The sequence below is a fragment of the Cibotium barometz genome, chromosome 59, assembly GCF_041138505.1.
Source record: "Cibotium barometz isolate CiBa-2024 chromosome 59, ASM4113850v1, whole genome shotgun sequence".
Classification (NCBI taxonomy): Eukaryota; Viridiplantae; Streptophyta; class Polypodiopsida; order Cyatheales; family Cibotiaceae; genus Cibotium; species Cibotium barometz.
This window is the reverse complement of record NC_141104.1, coordinates 10060172-10084892: the sequence shown is the minus strand read 5'-3', so window position 1 is coordinate 10084892 and position 24721 is coordinate 10060172. Positions and strand designations below refer to the sequence as shown.

Below are 24721 nucleotides of genomic sequence, written 5' to 3'. Positions count from 1 at the left end.
TGTATGAATTGTGTTTTTGCATTTACCTTCGTAATACATTTCGTGCTGTCCATGAATCAAAGTACTGGCAAGGTGCCTTGTGAAGGTATAGTAACTAGATAGAAACATAAAAATGACAACCTGAAGCTTTTTGATTTTGATGGAAGTATTTACTGCCTTGTGAAGGTATAGTAACTAGATAGAAACATAAAAATGACAACCTGAAGCTTTTTGATTTTGATGGAATCACAAGAGTATTTACTGCCCATGGGCAGTACAGAGTAAGAGTATTTGAGTGTGCAGCCGATGTGGATATAAGACTGCCTCCTGGATCTTGGAATATATGCAACATATCAGTCCATAACACACAAGGCATGGAAACCAGAGCTGCATGTCACTTTTGCCTTCTTAAAAGCCCCATTGAGAGTAGTCTAAGGTATTTGACTCCCACCAAAAAAACAATAACTTATCAAATCACAAGCCAGAACCGAACCTAACCAAATCAAATAAGATACATCAATTGCTGGATTGTAACATGACTGATTAAGCCACTTAGATGAAAGTTGGCCAGCTCATCCAAGACATGGCAATTTTTGGCCAATCTTCTAATGCACACGGTAGGAGTTGTTCACAAAGAGCTCTTGCAACCAATACAGTAAGCCAAGGAGCCCCTCTCGACATCTTCCTCAAAATTGTGAAGGACACAGCGCTCCCCTTAAGGTCTGAATTTGGAAATCATGGCAAGAGACATGATAGAAAAATAGTCTTGAAAAGACTTCACTCCTCATCAAGATATAAGCCCAATCCGTTAACACGCCATCGTAATGCTAAGCAAAGATGTTATTTAGGTAAAACATGATATAAGTATCCCAGCATTTCTTTCTAGCCAAAACGAGTGAAACTACCAGAGGCCAAAACTACCCAGATTGGATATCGAGTGAGAACTGTTGTCATTGGCATCATTCAAGCAACCAACAGGAAAGGTCAGAATCTACATAAGGACTATATCAGTCTCACAAACCTGCGTGTTGTTTGATCGATTGGCCAGTGGTTGATCAATTGTGGCCAAGCCTTCCAAAGTAACTCTCAAGAGACTCAGATCCCAAGACATTTGGAGCTGTAGGGTCAGTCCCTTTTGCAGAGATATACAATTCATATCGAATAAACCGCTGCGAACCCACGCATTCAATTAGGTTCTGAACATGCACCATTTAGCTGGAGATTTAAGGAAAATTCCTTAATACTTACAGCTAATTGTGATATAGTTTCCATGGAGGTGTCCACATGCCAGTCTGGTTCAAGTTGGCGTACAAATGATGACCTTCCTGCTTCAGTACTGCAAAACAGCACCTGATCATACAACATACAGATAAGTGTACCTCACACTAAAGAGAATGCAACAAAAAAGTGAAGACCTTTTCTTTCAGAACAGTTTCTGATTTAGTTCCCTAAGCCATCAAGGGAGAAGCTATCTATTTTCAGCTACAAACCCTTTCACAACAGAGGCCAACTGTATCCAGAATCTCACTCTGACATTTAGCAAGTCAGCACATGATAGCCTTCAAAGCAAGTTACTGCCTCCCCCTAGCTAAGGCCATTATCTGAACACGATTATGGAACTTCAAGCCAGTCACTGCTACAACCCAATAAAAGAAGTTGAAACAGCCACTCATTCAAAGGGAGGGGAGATAAGGTCAAGATTCCTGCTGTCAAAACCAGCCTGTTTATAAGTTGACCTGTTTGTGACAGGGAACCTGATCCTTGGAGATGTTTTGGAATTCCTTAAAGAACTTTCTCCAAGTGTGCTTTGAAAAAGTTAACTCGGGAAAGAATCCCAATCCCTGTAGCTTTGGGTTCAGCCTCAAACCCTAGAGCATGTATACAAGAGACACCCTGAAACAGGGATCCATGTCACCACATTTCCATTTTCAGAACAGCATGTCTCACCCAACTGAAGCCCAGAAAATCCTTTCCTTTCCACTAAGATCTCTTAATGCCACCAATCAATTTCTCATTTTTCTGAACTCCGTACCAAAGAGAGTAGCAGGAACAATCTAACCTTGTTTCGATTCAGACCACCAATAGAGAAAAGACCAACAGCCTCCAATGCTGCAAGTGCAATTGCCTGTATTTCACATTTCAACCGGGTTACCAGTCTACTTCCTAGCAAACAAAACTGAAACAAAATTATAAGTTTCTTTTCAGCACACAAAGGAAACTTGGAAAGAGAAACTCCTTGTATAAATTCTCAAACAAAAACACAGTGCAGACATGAGCTTCTGCGATTATACAACCTAGATGCGCAAATGCAGGCATACCTTATCTAAAAAAATTGTGTCTGACAAGAGGAGACAGTAATTTAGAAATTGATGCTCCTCCCTCGAGCATGTGCCAAGGTTCTTCCATCTAAGAGAAGATTTTTGATGCCTGATGATCCTTGTTTTCACGAGGTAAGGAAATGGATAACATTTTGCCCACAGGCTAAGATAAATTGACCATTATTATTTCAAAACCACAATGGTCAATGAAAATGGGCTCCTTCAAAGTCAACAAACCACCAGTATGCAATGCCATGATGCCACATCACCAACATGCAAATGTGAGGTTTTATATATACCAATAGAAAGTTCAAATTATTTACCCAACTTTAAAGAAAACCAAAGTGCGACCTTAACTCCGTGAGAGTCTACTCACAAAGCTTCAAATCAGCAACTCCATCACGCATAGCATAGACTACATGCTATGACATGCCCACACACCTCATCACCACCCAAGAGCAGGTACAGATTCATGCAAAAAGATATGTCCACACAAATCTTCATGAACAAAACATACTGAGTCTTTACCACTTCTCCAGCTATGAATAAGGCTAGCACTACGAAGAACACCCACGCGCACACATGGTAGCTAGTTGGGCAGAGGCACTGCTTAAGTTAGAGAGAAATAGCACAAACCAGCTGGTCACAACCTACACGAAAACTTCAAAAGAAATCTCCATGCCTACTAGTACAACGTAAAGATGTACCAATGGAAAGTTAACATTATTTCCCAAACTCATCAAAAACCAAAGTGCAATCTTAGCTCCATGTGAGATTGACAAAGGTCATTTTGCTGCAAATATGAGACTGACAGAGAACCCAGGAGTGTTGACATTGGCGCGACCCCTTTCACAATCAAAGCACGCTGGTTAACTAATCTTTTATATCAGCTTCTGTTGATCACAGACCTGGTATGTAGCAGCCAGACATCGGTGAATGGAACTCCGTGGTGCAGAGAAAAGAAAGCGAACTGTGGAGAGAGAGAGAGAGAGAGAGACGATTGTAGAGAGAGTACACTCGAGTAATGCACGACTCGATGATAGCTTGATTAGTTGTGTCATGAAGTACATCAAGTACATGCTTTTATAGGTTGCAAACCTTATCTTTTGACTCACACAAATCACTCACATATGGAGACGTGACACATGGCACACACTTATCTTATCCAGATAAGAGAGTGTCCACACACATATAGGCACACTTATACATACATGGGGTGTTCACACCTATACAAACACACATAGATGGTTCACATACTGACAGGTATACCTGGTGGACATACAGGACACGAGACTCCGAAACATCCAACAAACCCCCCTTCGGAGCGAGTGTGGAGTTATGAGGAATAGCCTTCATACTTATGGTGATTTGGACTCACTTACACCACGTGATGCAAAAGATCACAATCATACTTGGCGTGATACAACAAATCACAACCAAGCCTGCAAATGGAGCTTGACCACACATAAGATTCTTCAGTCTCTTGAGCTACCCCCCTACCTCAAAACACGGCTGACGAGGAAATTACAAAGCCTTTTATAGCACAAGGCGGTACAAACATTTAGGTGGGAGAAACACACACACACACACACATACACACACAAGATTATTTTCAGATTTTGGGGGACATCTCGGGCAAAGAACCCAACTCAAAACACATAAAAAGATGAAATGGGCTAAAAGGCCGAGTCGGTATCTATCTCTACAAAGATTGGAGTTCAGCAGAAAAGGCTTTATTAGGTGCTGTTGTAGAAGTCTCCGGCTTCTCTGGTTCTTCCTCCTCTGAATCTGCATCTTCTCCCACCAAGTTTGCAAGGCTCTTCTCTTGTTCCTTGGCCATTTTCTTGAGGCATTTGTCTTCAGTATGGCCCAGCTTTCTGCAATACGTGCACTTCATTGTCTTGCCTTTGATTTGCTTCTTTGTTCTGAGAGGAGTCTTTCTCCATGTGGAGGACCACTGTGTTCTGGTCCTGTAACCTCCTCTCCTCCTCAACGACGACTATTATGCTGTCATGAGTCATCTCTCTAGACACTCCTAAGTGTAGAGAGGACAGGACAGCCTTCTTGTCGTCTTCATCAATGTTCCCAGTGAGGGCAACAAGTTGTTGTAATAAAGAACCAATAGTGCTCAAGTGTTTTTGAAGTGAGTGATGCTCCTTCATTTTTAATGTAGAGTATTTTTGTTTTAAAAACACTTTCGAGTTATTAATCTTTTTGCCAAATAGATTTTCCAACTTGTTCCATGCCTCCCTTGCAGTTTTGTCGAATGTGTATTAAATTATCTGCAAGACCCAAACCAACATAGACAAGTGCTTTGTCGTTCCAGTCCACCCATGCCTTGACTTCTGGAGAGGTGGCAGCTCCCTCTGACTTCTCATCCGTCCCTTTTACTATATTCCATAGACCATCTCTCATTAGTATAAGCCTCACTTTGGTTTGCCATGTTGGAAAATTTGCTCCAGAGAATTTCTCGAAGGTGATGGTTGATCTAGGCAAATCCATGATGAGTAAACTTTTGATGTAGCTGCAAATGCAGCTTAGAGAACTGCTGTTTAGACCCAACCGTCAGTGGCACAGAAAGAAGCCTGACAGTAGGTATGGGTGACTAGTAGAAGAGGCAAGACAGTCTCAGACTGTGGGTGAGCACAGAGAACCGGCAGCAAAAGAAACTCGAGGCATAGGCGATGCAGTAGAGGCAGAAGGTATAGTTGATGCCGGGAGGAACAATGAACAGGCGGAAAAGACAGGCACAAGCGGAGGAGCTCCGACGAAGCGCAAATGAAAAGAAAAAAAAATCAGGATGGTGAGGCAAGGATGAAAACTCATTGCCGGGGAGCGAAAATAGGCAGTGGCCCAGCAAGGGCTTGGGCGAACTATTGCCGCCTCGAAGGCGGGTGGCTCAATGCCCTACGGTCCGCCTAGCCGGCTGAGTGCGACGCTCAGTTGAGCCCATCCGGTACCCTATCACGGGATCCGCCACCTGGGCGGCACAAATGGGCGGAGACGGTAGAAGAACACCAACAGGGGCGCAACCACCAGAACACGAGAGTGGCATGCGGCGCAAGACGCAAAGCACATGATCACCCACTTTGATACCAAATGTTAACCTCAGACCTGATAGGGTTAGGGTATTTAGCAACCAGACCTCAGTGAATGGAACTCCATGGTGTAGAGAGAAAAGAACGCAAACTGGAGAGAGGAGAGAGAGAGAGAGATGACATAGAGAGAGTACACTAGTAATGCACGACTCAATGATAGCTTGATTAATTGTGTTATGAAGTACATCAAGTACATGCTTTTATAGGTTGCAATCCTTATCGTTTGACTCACACAAATCACACTCACATATGGGGACATGACACATGGCACACACTTATCTTATCAAGATAAGAGGGCGTTCACACATATAAGCACACTTACACACATACATGGGGTGTTCACACCTATACAAACACATATAGATGGCTACACACATACTGACAGGTATACATAGACATCCAGGACACGAGAGATTCCAAAATACCCCTCCATGCACTAGGAGTCCTCCAGGATGCATGAGGCATTATCAGCAACCGTTTTTGGCACATCTCGCAGGCACATTGCAAATCAACCATAGAGGAGCCATGTGAATGGATCTTAATCACGAGCTGTCTAACCACTCAAGTTGCCTCCAAGGAAATTCTTAAGGTAAGAGCAGCATGTGTGTATATTTGGAGCCTACACCCTCTCTTGACCAAGACTATGACGTTTAGGACCCCATTAGCTTTTCCCTCCCTCACTGATATGTAGTGACTAGTCCCTCTTCTCCAGATTCCCCAGCCAAAACTTGCCACAGTCAAAGTTTGCACTAAACTAATATGATGTACCTTTCCTTTTACTAATGGAATGTCCTTTTTTCTTGCTCTATTACGAAATGTAGAAAAAGAAGACAATCTTCATTTCAGAACAACACATCGCTGGCAACCCTACCATGAGCTCATATCATGACCAGAATACATAATCTGGTTCTTTAGACACGCCGCTCCAACACAATTTCACAGACAGACGAGTGCTCTAAAAAAAGAAACTAGAAAAAGCACTGCTTAAAAGACGTTAGCATGCATATACTTGATACTGTGATTGAAAGCCACACACTCACCTCACTTTCATCATCAAGCAACCTTGCCATGAGATATAGATCACAAGCATGGGCCAACTCCAAAAGCACATCCACAACTGCAGGTCTCACTACTGCATGCTTCTGTAGGACCCGGAAAGCGAAAAAATGAGCAAAATGTTTTAGAGACCCAAACTTGACTAGCAGTGATTTACTATTGCAAAAACACCTGCAGCTCTTCAGAAGAAGTCTCTTCAAAAATAACTCCCAGTAATTGGCAAGTCATCTGAAAGCAACAAACACAAATTTAAAAAACAGAGGCCAAAAACACTTTACTCCTAGTCTAAGGACAAAAAGGAAGAGCACAGTTACTCTAGAAGACATATATCGGTGGCGAGCAATAAAGATGTTCACAAAGGCAGTCCTCTGATACATATAGTACACGAGACATCATGTATGTTTGCATTTCTGTACCTTCCTGCCTCCATTGAGCTGTTTCCTCACAATTTGAGTAATGGTAAGCTGTAATGCAAAAGCACATAACAAATCAGCAGACAAGACATGCCATCAGACAATATTGCTTTTGTAAACGCATTACATTTTGGGAAACAGCATGCTACAAGGCTGACATAAAAACATGCATAGTGCACAATCAAAGGCCACTTAATACATTATTAAACACAATCAACAGGTTTTCCCAACAGGATGACCCTAACTTCGATATTCGATAGACCCCTCCTTTGTGCAACCATATGTGAGATGGTAGATGGCAAGTGACTATAATAATAAGGGAGCTTTAGCTTTAATGTGGCCATACTATAACTAGTTAGTCAAGAGCCAGCAATGCACTAGTTTTAACCATTTACCCTATGTCACAAGCACAATCAATCCTAGGGTGCTATGTGGACATTCTCCATCTAGTATGGAGGATCCCTTTTCTAATGGGCCTTGAGCATGTTGTAAGCCCTTGTCCAAGGGACGAGTCTGTTGGAAGGTTGGCAATTTCGAGCTTGTGATCTATGGCTAGAAGGTGCCTTGGATTATCCCATAAGTGAAAGCATGGGAAGTTGAAGCGCCATATATAGGGTGTGGTGGCACCTTGTCATAGTTATCTCCTCCGGCCGGTGTTTTGGGGGGCAGCTCACCGAGAGATGGAAGAACGGTGGAGGGATGCTGCAGTGCCCGTTGGGGGTGTTCGTGGTGCTTGATGGTGCGTCTCCTACGTGCGTTAGTCTTCCACTGCGCATTCTGACATCGTATCAGAGCTCGGGCGTGTGTAGTCCTCGGCGGACCCCCTCGCGCCTCGATGGCTTGCGGAGCTCGAATCGAGGGAGGGTGTTGGAAGGTTGGCGATTTCGAGCTTGTGATCTATGGCTAGAAGGTGCCTTCGATTATCCCATAAGTGAAAGCATGGGAAGTTGAAGCGCCATATATAGGGTGTGGTGGCACCTTGTCATAGTTATCTCCTCCGGCTGGTGTTTTGGGGGGCAGCTCACCGGGAGATGGGAGCCCGGTGGAGGGGTGGAGGGATGCTACAGTGCCCATTGGGGGTGTTCGTGGTGCTTGATGGTGCGTCTCCTACGTGCGTTAGTCTTCCGCTGCACATTCTGACAGAGTCACCAGGCGCCATCTCGGTCAATGGGGTGTAGTCCTCTGTTGGGTATTTCAGAGTCTCTCTGTGTGTATCCATCATCTATGTGTGCCCCTGTTTGTGTGTGCGCGCGCACGCGAAGACATTCAAGCCCCCATGCATCTTTGGCGTGCAAAGATAACTGCATTTGAGAAGACAGGCAAGAGTTTTGATTTTTCAAAGTTAACTTGTAACCCCGCTCCCAAACCATACAGATCAAGGGCTTGCATAAGTTGTTGAAGATCTAACTGAGAATTGCGCAAGAAGAAAAAGGAGTCACAGCATAAGCCTAGCTAACAAAAGGTGTCCCCCCAAGAATAGCAATGCCATGCAAGCATTGCTCCAAAACCAAAGCATCCATGTATCGCAGTAACGGATGAGTGGCAATAGCATGTAGCAAGGCACTGAGCGGACAGCCTTACCGAACGGAGCGGCCCAATGTCCAAGCAGAAGAGAGAGCATCAGCCGACAGGCAACGAGCAGAGCCATCCGCATAGAGCATTTGCACCACATGTTGCATGTGACAACCGAAGCCCAACTGGGCGAGAACAACTGCAATGAAATCCCTTCGAATGGTATCAAAAGCTTTCCCAATGTCTACTTGCATGATAAGAACATCCTTACCAAGGTATTTGGCATACTCTATCCCAATGTAAGTATTAGCAATATTATCAAGAATCTGCCTGCGAGGCACAAAACCATAGTGAGCAAGATGCAAACTAGCATATAAAATGTGGGACAGCCGGAGAACCAGCATCTTAGAAACCAACTTATAAACCACTAGCATCAAAGTAATCACACGCCAATCTGATAGCCATTCACACAATTGTTTTAGGGAGCAAACGCAACAAACCCTTTTTCCATGAGAGGCATCACACCAGAAAGCCAAGCATAATTACTCATGCGTAGTAAAACAAGGCTCAAATCACCCCAAAACTCAACAAAGAACCCAATTGTAAGCCCATCCCATCCTCGGGATTTGAAGCGACACAATCGGGCCAAGGCAGCTGTCAACTCCTCATCAGTAAATGGCATCTCTAACAAATTTGCTCATCCACAGAGAGAATAGGGTGCACTCTACGTAAGAACACATCACGTGCTGCAATTTCATCTGAGGTGGAGGGACCGGGAGCAGCAAACAAATCAGAAAAATACAAAAAATACTGTTGGACAACACCATCAAGCTGTTGCTTGTTGTCAGTCCAAGTCCCATCATGCCGTTGCGCCCTATGAAGGGAATGCATACCTTGGGAAGTGTGGAGGCTTTTGAAAAAACCTTTCGAGGAGCAGCCCTTATCTTGCAATGCTTTTTGACGAGAACGGACTTGCCATTTGTGGAGTTTATGTTTATCATTGTCAGCCAAGCAATGATGTGAGGATTGAAGGCAGGATTGCTCGGCAGCAGAAAGGACACGTTGCTGACTAAGATCAGTAAGCTGTTGAAGTTGAGACTTAGCATTGGCCACCCGAGTTTGTAAGTCTCCCATGTAGCATTTGCCATAGTCTCGGATTATATCCTGCATGCCCATGGAAAAACGATCCCATGCCCAAACGGGATCAAAACAAGGCAATCCATGAGTCCATGTACCATGAACTGGAAGCACTGATGCTTGAGATAGCTATTATTAACCAACAAGAGCCTCTTGCAAGGCAATGGCACATCCTGTTGTGGAAGACCAAAATGCAACATCATACAGAGCGGGAAATGATCCGACAATCGCATCAAGAAACCCAAACTCATTGCGCAAGTAAGAGCATCAAACTGCATTGCATTCAACATGTACCATCGGTCCAATCGAGCCCAATAGCTAGTGAGAGCATTGTGATGGAAAGTATAGCTAGTGCAACCCAGCATAAGATGCAGCCATAAATCACATGCGTGCAAGGAATCAAGCATACAACACCAAGCGTGACGTTCCCTTAAGAGCATATGAGACCTATACGTACTATTGTCCCCCGGATCAGTTTTCACCCACACACAAAAAAGTGTGCGTGCGCACGCGAACATCCCTTATATGTGTGTGAACACACTTATATGCGTATGTGAGTATATGTGTGTGAACCTCCTCTTATAGCCGTTTTGTGTGTGAGTGTGATAAGTAGTGATTTCATTAGCCTAGCCAAGTGGCATTGCCTCCTTCCATGTTATGCATCAAAGATAACGCTTTTTAGCCTATAAAAGCATGTACTTGATACAAGGTTCATTATCAATGAAAGCTGATTATTGAGTCATGCAAATCATTGTTTAAGTTTTCATTCTCTCTCGAATGAGATCATTCTTCAAATACGTGAAGCTCAAAAGACGGATCCGTATGTCCAATCATTATGGAATAACGCTAGCCAAATAGATAAGGAATCAACCCCGTCTGATTTATTGTCTGGTAAACGTAGATTTACCATTGAGAATGGAAATTTCAAGAGGAACGACAAGATAGGTGTTCCAGACTCAGATAATTTAAGGGTATTAGTGACACGAGAATGTCATGATAGTTCATGTGCAAAACACCCAGGAACTTTTTTTAAAATGGAGCTCATTAAACGTTTCTACTGGTGACCACAGTTAAAGAAACATATTAATCATTATATGACACATTGTTTACAGCGTCAAGTTACTAAATTCGAGCGTCTGAAGTCATCGGGATCGTTACATCCGTTCCCTATTCCAAAGAGGAAATGGAAGAGTCTTTCCATGGATTTCATTATGGTATTACCCAGAACTAGGAAAGGTTATAATGCTATCGTTGTAATTGTGGATAGAATATCTAAGATGGCACATTTTGTTCCAATTACGAACAAAGTTGAAGCTCTGCAAGTAGCGGAATTATTTTTTGCCAATGTGTTTAGATTACATGGCTTGCCAAAATCCATAGTGTCCGATACAGATCTGCGGGTTACAAGTAATTTTTGGCAACATGTTTTTAGTAGACTTAGCACACAACTCTCCATGAGTAGCAACGATCATCCACAAAATGATGGTCGGACCGCCTTGTCCCGAAAAGTAACAAAATGCTCATCAAACTCCACCCGTACGCCAGCCTTGCAAACCTGATGCACTGATGACAACAGATGAAAACCAAGTGATGGAACATACAACACCTGGGAGGAATGCTTCCCTCCTCTGTCATTGGGAACTATCTCCAACCTGCCCTCACTGTGAACTGGGATAGTGGATGTATCCCCTCCCCTGTAAGAATGTGACCAGAATACCTGCAGAGATCCTGTAAAGTCGAACGAGGAGGAGTCATGTGCCTAGAAGCACCACTGTCTAGAATCCACTCCCGAGTATCCGTAGCGGAGAGTCCTCCAACGTCCTCCCTGCACAAAGAAGATGAAACATCGGTGTCCATAACCTCCAGGTGCACAAAAGCTGGAGTCTTCACGGTTGCCGCTGAGGATTCGGCACCCTTCTCGGTGCTCCGCTTGGGACACTGCCTCCAATAGTGGCCTTTCTCACCACAATCATTACAGGTCCGCTTTGCCTTCAGTTTCTCGCGGTCTGAGTCAGACATCTTCTCATAAGACTTCTCCGATGAAGCCTTCCCTTTGCCCTTGTTATTACGGCCTTTCAACCATTGGCCAGTTAAGTCCTCCGAACCTCCGCCCTGTGGAGGGTACGAGAATCTTTCCTCCTGGTCCAAGACCATGGGCACAAGATCCTCCCATGTGATGGTGCTCAGCCTACCACTGGTAATCAAAGAAGAGTAGAAAACTGAGTACTGAGAGGGTAAATGCGACAGCAACGTGATGGTCATATCCTCCGATGATATCTCCTTCCCAGCACGAAGAACTTCCTGCTGAAGAGCCTGCAGCTTGTTGTCATGTGCACAGTGGGTATCTACCGTGTGCTATACGCATGCAAGACTAGTTTCAAGGCTTGGGGAAGCTTGGAACTAGGCAGGCTAATTGACGAGCTGAGTTAGGGATATACTAACGGGCGGGCACCCAAGTGTGGACGCCCGATGACCGGCCAAGAGCCTATAAAAGGGTGGCCAAGGTTAGTTATTGTATATAGAGAGTCTCGCGAGTTTGTGAGAGCTCTATGGTCTTGGAGCCTGGATCTAGTGCAGACGTGCACCTGCTTTATGCAGCCAAGGCCGACAGCAGTCTCGAGGCCCGCGAGGGCAGCTTCGTGGCGGTATGGGACGTCACGAGGAGGAGATTGGTCGGTACGTCAACCTAGTTAGCTCAGCTCATGGCTCGGAGGGGACAGCCAAGATTGTGGGCTTGCCCACGGCTGTCATGGTTGGGAGGTGAGTCAGGCCTGCACCCCCTTTGTTGTTTGTTGATCGTTTGTTTGCAGGATTCGAGTTTCGAACCAAGATCGATCACGAGGGAAGATCCGTGGGGATTTGACAGTGGTATCAGAGCATACCTCGTGAACGAGCAAGTCGGTAGGTAGAGAAGAAGAGGTCGAAGAACGGTATGTGTTAAAAAAGCTTGCTGTTTTTTCTGTGCATACTGCAGTTTTCAGATTTTGTATGTGTTTTTCTTCATCAAAGACACCCATGTTGATGGGAGATGGTAGGTTGAGTAAGGGTTGATTGCTTTTGCAAAGAAGAGAAGTTTTGGTTGTGCAGTCGCATGTACAGTCGTGAGAGAAAAACAGAAAAAGCATGTTTCCTTTTCGTTGCTTTTTGGTGCATGAGAGAGAGAGCGCATGAGAGAAGTGCTGGATTGCTTGCAGGCGGCCAGGTTAGTGCACTGGCGGGAGACGCTAGTTTGCTGTTGGCGGTCTTGCAGGCGGGCGCATGGGCCTACGTGGCCAGGCAACCAGCCCATGTAGGCGCCTAGGCCAGGCGGGCAGGCGCCCAGGCCAGCCCAGGCCTACGCAGGCGCTCCAGCCAGGCAACGCAGCCAGCCAGGTCTACGGAGCCTAGCGCAGGCGGCACCTAGGCCAAGCGGGCAGCGCCCAGGCCTACGCAGGCGCCCCAGCCAGGCCAGCGCAGGTTTCGTGCAGGCGCCCGGTTTCCAGCAGCCGACGGCGGGCAGGGTGGCGCCGGCAGGAAGATTCGCGCAGGCAACCATGGGTGACGTCAAAAGCAAACACCGGCAATTCACCAACGGGATAATCCAGGAGGAGGAAAAAAGAAAAAAAACAAAAACGCAAGGAAGCATACGTTTTTAGTGCTTTCGTTTTTTTTTTTTTTAAGAGGGAGTTTAAATTTTTATTTTTTTTTAAGAAGGTTTAAAAGTTCTCTCCTCTCTAAGGTTTCCAAGGTTTTTTATTTTTTTTAAGACAAGAGAATATATAAATCCATGTATGTATGTATGTATGTATGTATGTATGTATTTATTCACGAAAAAAAAAACACAAAAGCTAAAGCAAAAGCTAAGCATAGCTTTTCGAGTTTTTTTGGCTTTTGGGAAACCTTTATAAACCCCTCTAGTGGGCTTCTTGCCACACATCTCTCGAGTTCTCAAGTTCTCAAGTTTTCAAGCTCTCAAGCTCTCAAGTTCGCTCGCACTTTTGTTGTGCAAAGACCAAATTTTCTCTCCACGTACCCTCTTCACGATGTCGACCCAAGAATCAGAGTTGGAGCCCCTCGTGGAACGCGAAGGCTTGCCGGCTACGGAAGGCACTGATGCCGATCTTTTTGACGAGTTTGTGTCAAAATCAGATTTCCAAGAGTTCAAAGTAGCTCTCGAAGCTTCTTCGACGGAACGTCAGGCACAAATCGCAGCCCAGATGCAGGCTTTGCAGAACTCCATCGCTCTCTTGATCACTACCCTCTCTACTTTCTCGGGAATGGATACCTTGGCTTCTGCTTTAGGCCCCAATATTACTCCGGAACCGTTCGGGGGCGAGCAAAAGCAGAGAACCAAGGAGATCGTGGACACTTGGCTACACAAGTGGCAAGTTCACTTTCAGTTTCATCCATATGATGATGGAAAGAAGATACAGTTAGCAGCAGGTTTCCTGTCCGGCAAAGCTTTGCTTTGGTGGAAGGAACTGAACCCAAAGCCAACGACTTGGACACAATTTGAAGATATTTTCAAGAAAGAATTCCTCAAGAAAGAGGATGACTACGATGTCGTTGCCCGGTTTTCAGCTTTGACCATGACCTCGCAACACCTCACTTATGAGGTCTACCTCCAGAAGTTTTGTGACTTGCAGATGAAAGCTACAAAGATGGATCCCACTACTCTATTGGGGTTTTTCGTAGCTGGTTTACCCGACTCATACCGATTACAGGTTAAAAATAACAAATGCAAAACATTGGACGAGGCCATTCATTCAGCTCGTATCTATGATGATACGATGGTCTCTTCCAAGTCAAAACCCGTTACCGAGCAGGGGAACAAGCATAAAAGAAAGTTCTCCGCACCTATGGCTAACATGATTGAAGGCAAGTCTTCGGACCAACCTTCGAAGAATTCCAGTTCGACACCAGCAAAGAAGAAACGACTCCTTAGGGCTTTAAAGCTCAAGAAGGAAGGACGTTGTTTTATCTGCGAAGAAAAAGGACACATGCGTAATGAGTGCCCGAAGAAAAAGGGTACCAAGTCAAACGTAGGACCCAAGCCAAAGGCAGCTAACCAGTTGTCTTTGACAGGTAAGTCAATTACTGTACTCTCTCGCCCTAGTACTTGTTCTGATTGTCTGTTCAATTCTAAGGTATTTGGCATGCATGATCTTCTCCGAGTTTATGGAGAAGTGAATGGCCATAAAATTCACATTCTTTTAGACCCTGGCAGTTCGCATAACTTTGTTAACTACAAACTTGTGCAGAAATTGAGTCTTGATACGACACTCAGCGACCATACCTATAAGGTACGTCTACCTGCGGACAGACAAGTTTGGGATCGCAAGGTGGAGATGCTTCCAATCCAGATTCAGGACTACAAAGATACTCTGGAATGCTATGTTATGCATCTGGAAAATGTAGACTTGTTATTAGGGATTGAGTGGTTTAAGACTCTTGACGTCCAGATAGATTGGTCTAGTCATATTTTTTCTTTTCAGCATAGGGACACCAAGTATAGTATTTTAGGTGATTGTATTCATCCCTCTCAGGGACCTCTTGTAAATACAATTAATTTTGGAAATATAATGAATTCTTCTTTGTACACCGCTTTCCATTGTGTCTTGATTCCACTTTCTTCTTTTCTCATCCCTTCCATGGATGTGAATGAATTAAGTGTGTTTGAAAGCAAAGAATTACAGAAGATACTTGATTCGTTTCAAGATGTATTTCCTAAGGAATTGCCATCGGGTTTACCACCTGAACGGGCAGTAGATCATCGTATTGACTTGATCCCTGGTGCTCATCCTGTGAGTATTCCACCTTATAGGATGAGCCAAGCTGAGGAAGATGAGTTGGCTAAACAACTCGCAGATTATTTGAGGATGGGCCAGATCCGTCCAAGTAAATCACCTTGGGGTGCACCTGTGTTGCTTAGGAGAAAGAAGGACAATACTTGGAGAATGTGTATAGATTACAAAAGATTGAACAAGCTGACTATTAAGAACCGTTATCCTCTCCCTAGATCAGATGACCTAATTGACCGGTTAGCAGGAGCGAAATATTTCACAAAGATAGATTTGCGTACTGGCTATCACCAGATACGTATTCATGAAAGGCATGTCGAAAGAACCGCCTTTCGGACTAGGTATGGCCATTACGAGTTTCTCGTATTACCTTTTGGGTTAACCAATGCTCCAGCCACTTTCCAGCAAATGAAAAACGATCTTTTTCGTGAACATTTGGGAAAATTTGTGGTGGTGTTCCTAGATGATATTTTGATATATAGTCGTACTCTTGAGGATCATGTCAGACACCTCACGATTGTCTTATCTATTTTAAGACAGAATCGACTATATGCTAAATTCAGTAAATGTGAGTTCTTTATGACCGACATCATTTACTTGGGACACAAGATCACTAGAGATGGATTGAGCATTGACTATGACCGAGTTCAGAAGGTTTTGGACTGGCCTATACCGCGAACAGTGAAACAACTTCGTTCTTTTCTTGGTTTTGTAGTTTTTCTTAGGAAATCTGTACGGGAGTACTCTCAGCTCACACTACCGATGACCGACTTATTGAAAGGTCGTGGACGTAAGTCCAATCAGCCTATCACTTGAAATAATGATTTGGATATGGCCTTCAGACTTTTGAAAGATAAAGTCAAGGAAGCACCTATCTTAGCATTGCCTGATCCTAGTCGGCCTTATGTTCTTGAAACTGATGCCAGTGACTATGCTATCGGGGCTGCTTTATTTCAAGATGGTAGACCGGTTGCTTTTGAAAGTAAAAAGCTATACGACACTCAATCTCGTTGGCCAACCCTTGAGAAGGAGCTTTATGCTGTGATTCATGCTCTCAAGGTTTGGAGACATTATTTATATGGCTCCAAGTTTGTGGTATTGATCATCAGTCAATCAAGTATGTGTGTGATGCGGATGATTTGAGAGGCAGGAAAGCTCGTTGGGCAGAGTTAATGCAAGATTTTGATTTTGAGATCCGTTATCGGAAAGAGTCCATGAATAATATTGCAGAGGCGCTTAGTCGGATTAGAGAGGTGAATACTTTGTCGTTCACCGAGATTTCTACTGACTTATTTCAGTCATTGAGAGGGCTTTGCAGGACTGATAGTTATTTTGGTCCATTTTGGCAGAAGATCCAAGACGGGAGCTCATTGATTGACCAAGACTCGGTGACTGAGCAGTCTTCTATTCAGGCTGCAGGAGGTCAGTGGATGATTCGGAATGGTTTACTATTCCGTAATGACAAAATTTGCGTACCACAGATCCCGGACATTAGGTCCAAGATTCTGAGGGAGTGTCACGACGCCCCTTCTGCTGGACACCCTGGGGTACATAGGACACTATCATTAGTGAAACACACTTTTTATTGGCCAAAGATGAAAGGGTATGTAGAAGATTATGTTCTCAAGTGTCAGATTTGTCAGGCAAATAAAGCTGAACGCTTTAGACAGGCTGGGTTGTTGCATCCTTTGCAAATCCCAGGTAATAAATGGGAAAGTATTTCCATGGATTTTATTACCGGATTGCCAAGAACACATCAAGGCCACGATTCTATTTGGGTTGTGGTAGATCGCTTGACAAAGATGGCTAGATTTTTACCGACCCGGAAGAATATTACAGCTACGCAATTAGCTCGGCAGTTTATCGAGCAATTGTTTAGACTGTACGGGTTACCGCAGGACATAGTCAGTGACAGGGACTCTAAGTTTACGAGTGACTTTTGGAAACTTGTTTTCGAGAAGTTGGAAACAACTTTGAATTTGAGTTCCTCTGATCATCCTCAATCTGATGGCCAGACTGAAAGAGTAAATCAGATTTTGGAGGATATGCTTCGAGCATATGTGTCCAAAAGACAAAGTTCATGGGAGGATTATCTTCCTATGTTAGAATTTGCATATAACAGTACTAAGTATACGAGTACAGGGTTTAGTCCTTTCATGCTTATGTACGGTTTTCAACCAAGATCACCTGTTACAGTAGGATTCTCAGGACTTCAGCATGATGCAGCACGTAATTTTTTACAAGATATGCAGGAAATGTTACAAGTTGCGAAGGAATCTATTAGAAGTGCCCAAGACCGAGACAGATTTTATTCTAATAGACATCGTTCACCTAGAGAGTTCTCTGAAGGAACGATGGTGTATTTGCGAGTTCCAAAAGATTCCGAGACTTTACGGACAGGTAATCTCCGAAATTATCCCCTAGATACTGTGGACCATTTCGTGTTACACGACGGATTGATTCAGTTGCATATGAATTGGATTTACCTTCTCATGTGAAAGTTCATCCTGTATTTCATGTCAGTAGACTTAAGGAAGTACTGGGTGGAGCAGATCAGTTAGTTACTCCTCAAGAAATTATAGATGTCCAAGACATGACATTTATTCCGCACGAACCTGAAAAGATTCTTGGATTTCGTGAACGAAGATTGCGTCATACGCTTATCACGGAATACAAGATCAAGTGGAAGGATCGTGTTGAGGAGGACGCTACATGGGAGACATTGACTGCTCTTCAGAGAGATTACCCTGGCTTTTTAGTGAGCTCAGGAGTGAGCTCTTAGAGGAAGGGGAGTATGTCATGTGCATAGTGGGTATCTACCGTGTGCTATACGCATGCAAGACTAGTTTCAAGGCTTGGGGAAGCTTGGAACTAGGCAGGCTGATTGACGAGCTGAGTTAGGGATATACTAACGGGCGGGCACCCAAGTATGGACGGGCGGGCAGCCAAGTGTGGACGCCCGATGACCGGCCAAGAGCCTATAAAAGGGTGGCCAAGGTTAGTTATTGTATATAGAGAGTCTCGCGAGTTTGTGAGAGCTCTATGGTCTTGGAGCCTGGATCTAGTGCAGACGTGCACCTGCTTTATGCAGCCAAGGCCGGCAGCAGTCTCGAGGCCCGCGAGGGCAGCTTCGTGGCGGTATGGGACGTCACGGGGAGGAGATTGGTCGGTGCGTCAACCTAGTTAGCTCAGCTCGTGGCTCGGAGGGGACAGCCAAGACTGTGGGCTTGCCCACGGCTGTCATGGTTGGGAGGTGAGTCAGGCCTGCACCCCCTTTGTTGTTTGTTGTTCGTTTGTTTGTAGGATTCGAGTTTCGAACCAAGATCGATCACGAGGGAAGATCCATGGGGATTTGACACTTGTTAATGTGCTCCCGCATCGTCGATGACTTTGCAAGATTCATAACCCACATCTGTACTTCCAAGGAAATCCGCTTCATGGGCGATACCCTATTATAGAGAGAAGCCAAATGCTGCTATATACCTCTGGCCAACGTCATATGCTTGATATGATTGATTACCTGCGGTGTGCAATTGAGGAAGATGAAAGAACGAACCCTGGCATCGACACGATCCCACAACTGTGCCTGTGCGTCGCGTTCCTTCCGAATGGAGGGTAACTCCCCTTCCTCTAACTCCGTCCATGGAGCCCCAACAACAATGAAATCAACAAGGTCGTAGGACTCCAAAACAGATTCCATCATTACCTTCCATATGCTGTAGTTGTTCCCGTCCAACTAGGAACGTGGGGAGTGTCAGGATCTTCACATGCTTCTCAGCCATCTCAAGTAAATCTGCCATTGCGGGGATGTAACTGCAAAGGGTGGGTGTGTGGGAAAAAAAAGAACTTAAACCTGCAAGTGGTTGTCCACCAGTAAATCAGCCTGCCTTCCTCTTGCTTCTCCTCTTCCCGAACAGTCCGAAACAGTCTTACCAATCAGCAACAAAACAGCCCCCCTCTTGCTCACACAGTTCCCAAGATTAAGAGCCTAGAGCTATGATACCATGTCAGAATATGCAGCGGAGATGAAGACAAAATCTGAGAACACAAGAGCAAGTGCACTGCAGAAAAATACAGCAATAGAGAAGGAGAGAAAGAGGCGTGTAACTCTACTATATATACACAAGAAAATCCCAAATATTGAATACAACAAGTGGGGGAGCAAGGGGCCATTTTATATGGCCCCACACAAGCATTCGAGCTACTCAAAAGACAGCCGACAGGACCAAAATGTCCACGACCGGCACATGTCCCCAATCGGCCAGCACACATGACAAGTCGGGGACCAGTAGGGGCAGTCGGCCAGCATCCAAGACACCCAGACCAGCAATCAGCTAGTGTCTAGATCAGCCAGGAGCCACGGAACATCCTCCCACACCTGGTAAAAATAGGATAAAATAGGAAAAAAAAGAAAAAAAAACATGAAGAGTGGGGAAAAATGAGAGAACACCTAAATCAAGCGGGCACACCCACAACAGAGGCCCTGGTGTATATATACAGACAGGAGATGACTGCTAACATCCTATCCCCTACTTCTGCGGCTGCCACTTAATTGGTACCCTTTCATTTGGTGGTTCCCCCATCCTTTCCTACCGCCACTTCTTCTCTTGTGTATCCCCTCCCATAGAACCTCTCCCCTTCTCTCTCATGTTACATCCTACACTCCTCCCCAAATTAATGATTCCATGAAGCTTACAGCCACCAATTATCATACTTGGTCCTTTTATACCCAGTTGCTACTTGAAGGTGCTAGTGTTTGAACATCAGTTATAACACCTGCCTTGGTGGATCCAACTTTTCGTGGAGTTTTGGATGCTCGTGCATGCCTCATCATCATTCATTGCATGACTCTTGCCATTCAGGCACAATTTGTTTCAACGAGGAGTAATTGCCCGACAGATGTGGCTTGAGATTCAAAGAAGGTTTGGTGATGTTTCTTCCGTGAAGATTGCCAAGCTAGAGAGGGATCTTGACAAGATTTCCATTAGTGAATCTAACAATATCACTGATAAGATTGGGGACTTTACTCACATCAAGCGGCAACTTGAAGAATATGGGAGCGCAATCAACAACCCGATCCACCAGCTGCTCGGTAAATTGCCTCCCTCTTTTGATTCCTTCAAAGATCATATTTACTTTCGCCAGCCTCTTCCATCTCATCTTTTGAAAAAGTTGTGATTTATCTACATGACATGTGTTTGATGAGAGGCAAAGGAAAGTCAGAATCTGCTTTTATTGCCCAAGACAAGGGCAAGAACAACGGAGAATAAGGAGGCAACAGCAACAAAGCTGCCCAAGGCAAGGACGAGAAGGATGCTACAAAGGCCAAAGGTAACAAAACCTTGGGAGTGTTCTTTTTGTGGTAGATAAGCCATATGGAGGAACGGTGCTTTGCTCGACGTGACAATTCTCGGGCAGCCAATTCCAAAGATAACTCTCAAGATTCTGACAAGGATTCTTATAAGAACAAAGGCAAGGAAAAGGTGAAGAATACCAAAGTAGCATATACAACGGTTACAGATTCTCCCCCTACCTCTCCACATGATACTTTCCTCATGATCACAAATATGACTTCTTCCGCAACGGTTAGTGACACACCAACAGAGATTGAGTGGGTCAATGTGACAGCAGTGCTTCCGCCGATATGACCAAACATTCACATATTTTGGAGGATTACTAGCCACTCTTTTCTTCAGTTCGCATTGAAGATCACTCTTCCTTACCCGTTCTTGGTATTGGTAATGTTTCTCTTGGCTCCTTTGCTACTCTCCATGATGTTTTACATGCGCCTCGACTTTCAAAGAACTTGTTTTCAATTCACATGGCTGCTCGAAAGGGACTCGAAGTTTATTTTGATGATGAGGTGGTTGAGGTCATTGTCAGAAAGACACTCGGTTGTGGCCAAAGGAGTTCATGATGGAGGCCTCTACAAAATCACAAATTTCTCCTCACAGATTCCCTCATCTGACTCTCATATCCATTAGTTCTTCTCTCCTTCTCATGCCTTAGTCTCCATTGATGAGACTTCTTTGTGCCATTCACGCTTTGGTCATGTACCTGTTTCTGCTTTGCTGAAAATTTCTTCCTGGCAATTGGTTCTTGGTTTACCTAAGCTCCAACAACTACGACATATATGCTCGTCTTGCATGATGGGCAAACATCACAGAGATGCTTTTCCAGAGGAGGCTACACGTCGGGCTACACCAAAGCTCGAGCTCATACATGCAAACTTGCCTAGACCTATTGAGGTTGAGTCCCTTGGAGGAGCTAAGTACTTCATGCTTTTGGTGGATGGTTTCACTTGGAAAGTATGGGTATGTTTTTTGGCTTGGAAATCTGATGCTTTTGCCAATTTTAGGACTTGGACAGCCATGGTTGAGAATCAATCTCACTCTACAGTTTCATTCTTGCGGACTGACAACGGTGGTGAGTTTGCACCCTTTGATGCATCGAAAGGTATTCAACGGCAGACAACAATTCCTTTTACTCCTCGATAGAATGGAGTAGTTGAGAGGAAAAATCAGACCGTGAAGAAGATGGCGAGATCTTTATTGCATCATTTTGGTCTGCCTCCCGCCTTTTGGGCAAAAGCTATGGCTACTTGTTTATCTCATTAACTACTCGCTTTCAAAGGCGGTTAACAGGCTGACACCATAGGAGGCATTTTCTGGACATAAGCCATATGTATCACATTTTCATGTCTTTGTTGTGTTGCTTTTGTTCATGTCCTCGATAAGAAGTGGACTACACTTGCTCCTAAGTCCAAAAGGATGATTTTCACAAGCTATAGCTCGAGATCCAAAAGATACCGGTTTTGGGTTCCAGATATGGAGGATATTTTCATATCTCGAGATGCTCAGTTTGATGAGACATTATTTGGACTTGATTCTTCTTCCATGTCCACTTCTGCACAGATTTTGCACTCATTTCCAGCTGATATTGGAGAGTTTTCTCATCTCCCACAACAAGCTTCTTCACCCGCAATGATACCAGTGCCTTTAGCACCAATTCAGCCCACTGTACACTCTGTTTCAGCCCCTGTATCTGTTGTGTCCACATAGAGCTGGATTGCCTCCTGCATCTTCTCCACCAGTATCTGCAGCCTCTCCACTATCTTCTCCATCCACTGCTGTCCTGGATGCATCCATTTCTGCAGCAGTACCTTCTTCTTCTTTCAGATTTCCCATACATTTCTCATTATTGTTTGCAAGTGTTACAACTTATCCAAAATTGGAAACCACTCCGCACACACCTAGCCTGCCCTGTATCAGGGGGCCCCACCTGCCTGTTTGGCAACAATTCAGAAGTCCCTAGAGGAATTTTCACAAATGCCTTGAGCTCCTTGCAACAGAGCAAACACTCTTCCAAGCGAGGGAGTGGGGGATGATAAAAGGGCTGGGTAATGGCACCACGTTTTTGAGCTTGTTAATCTCTAACCCTAGACCTTCGTATGCAATCTAATAATATCTACCTCACACAAAATGTGACCTTCCAAAAGTTGGATTGCAGCAGTGATCTATTAGAATACCTATACTATTTGCTATGGCAATGATTCCCCAAAATATGATTAGTCTTTTTCAATGACAGTGATCATACCATTGTGAATATGGTCCTACAGACTAATAAGGTAAATTTATAACATTTTAACAGCATTGATGTACCCCTCATTAGCCTACTAAGAGCTCATTATAAGTCCCACTTTTGTTCTGAGATTGTCATCATACTAGGCACCTTACAAAACAAGACTGAGTTTTGCAAAAATACAAAAAATAGGCAGCATCTTTTGCTTGGAAACTCTTTCAAAATACAGTGCAGAGTTTTGTTAGGATAAATCACCACACCTGAATGGGAACCTCAGGTTCTCGAATCACCACACCGCGCTGTGCAGACTGTGTGTGGTGAAGAGCAACAGAAGTCGATGTACCAGCTGTGGTGCTCTCTGTGGAGCTCTCTGGTGTTCCTTCACGCTTCTCCAACCTTTTGGGTTGGCTTCTTGGAGCCTTCAAATACTTCCATGTGCAAACAAGTGCAATGGCAAATCCAGCCAATGCTCCTATGGAACTTGCACGCTACAAAAGCCCAAAATTTTCCTTTAAGCAATTGTCTTAGGATGATGATGTACTTGCTCAAAATTAGCATGGCACGTGCTGTTTCAGAAGTGATCTTATGTTGCTTTCTCATGATGTGATGTAGCATTAGAAAAGGCAGGGAGAGCACATGTGTGTGTCTGCATACGAGTATACAGATGCAGTGATTCAACCATGTTTATTCGTTAGAAAGGTAGGTCAAGATGTGCACTCGCATGCCTGTCCACATGCATACGAGTATACAGATGCAGTGATTCAACCATGTTTATATGTTAGAAAGGTAGGTCAAGATGTGCACTCACCTGTGTATGCAACACACACATACATGAATATCTACATACAGACATGCATGCATACATACCCTAACTTCTACTGCCAGACTCTAAGCCTCATGTGATTGGTACATAATTTTTGTTCTTTCTACCTCACAAAAAATGAAGTGGAAATTAAAAAATGATGATAAATATGGGAGCGCTACCATCGGATCGAAGAAGAAGGCGATGAGGTGAGAGACTCTGGTGTAGAAGGAGGAGCCAAGGCCACGGAAAAGCTGCAGAATCTCCTCTCTGATGGATTCCTCGCCCATGCCTCGGAGCGGGGCTTTCACCGGGAACGGAGAAGAAACCCTAACCAGATCTTCCTGTTCGCCTGTAAGAACGGCCGCCTTCTGATCTGTGTAATAAGGACAAACCTTCCTGTTTCTGGCAAAAAGCCTTAATGATGAAGCTTCGGCCACTAATCCACAGGGACGCGAGGCAGACCACAGGTCAAAGCTATGGCTGTAGCTGTGGCTATGGCTGTACAGGAGGAGAGAAACCTCGGGCTAATTCCAAATGTCTAATGTATATAGAACGCAAATCTAGTATTCTTCAATATCTTGCATTCAAAGCAAATGCCTAGCCTTTGTAATTGAAAGCCTTGTTAAACCTTTGCTCGAACAACAAAAACAAACTTATTTTTGGCCCTCCCCCTTATGCAGTGTGAGCCTTGAGAGAAAGATGTTGATCAAGATTGAAGGCTCACACTGATGTTAATACAAGATTGAAGGCATCCAAGGAAATACTTATGCGGGTAAGTGAAAAGTAGGAAATTTAGGCTACCTATGTTAAAAGACGTTGATCAAGACTGAAGGCATCCAAGGAAATACCTATGCGGGTAAGTGAAAGGTAGGAAATTTATACTACCTATGTTAAATACCTATGTGGGCAAGTGAAAGGTAGGTAATGTAGGTTGCCTACATTAATACCTATGTGGGCAAGTGAAAGGTAGGTAGTATAGACTACCTATGTTAAATAAAAGCTATAGGGTGGTTTTGGAAACGAACACACATGCACTAAGAGA

The 24721-nt window shown here is 44.3% G+C and overlaps 1 protein-coding gene across 4 annotated transcripts; it reads right to left on the bottom strand.

Annotated features, from left to right (window-relative positions):
- PEX22 (peroxin 22) lies at positions 1–24492 on the bottom strand. 4 transcript variants are annotated; one of them, XM_086793028.1, is made up of 9 exons: positions 23859–24492; positions 23135–23362; positions 6868–6915; positions 6623–6679; positions 6436–6537; positions 2039–2104; positions 1228–1329; positions 1001–1148; positions 1–312 (listed from the first exon to the last, which is right to left on the bottom strand). In XM_086793028.1, the coding sequence occupies exons 1-8, from the start codon at positions 23964–23966 to the stop codon at positions 1035–1037; spliced, it is 825 nt and encodes a 274-aa protein (XP_086649154.1). In that variant the 5' UTR covers positions 23967–24492; the 3' UTR covers positions 1–312; positions 1001–1034. The 4 variants fall into 4 exon arrangements, with proteins under 4 accessions (XP_086649154.1, XP_086649155.1, XP_086649153.1 ...); XM_086793029.1 differs by having other exon boundaries at positions 1–306; XM_086793027.1 differs by lacking the exon at positions 1–312 and adding an exon at positions 419–472.
- Positions 24493–24721: the final 229 nt, after the last annotated feature.

Coding starts and splice junctions, on each gene's coding strand:
- PEX22 (XM_086793028.1), bottom strand. CDS start 23,966: ATGGGCGAGGAATCCATCAGAGAGGAGATTCTGCAGCTTTTCCGTGGC. Junction 6,916..23,134: donor AACCTGAGGTTCCCATTCAG/GTGTGGTGATTT, acceptor TTTGCATTACAG/CTTACCATTACTCAAATTGT. Junction 1,330..2,038: donor GTGGTCTGAATCGAAACAAG/GTTAGATTGTTC, acceptor TTGTATGATCAG/GTGCTGTTTTGCAGTACTGA.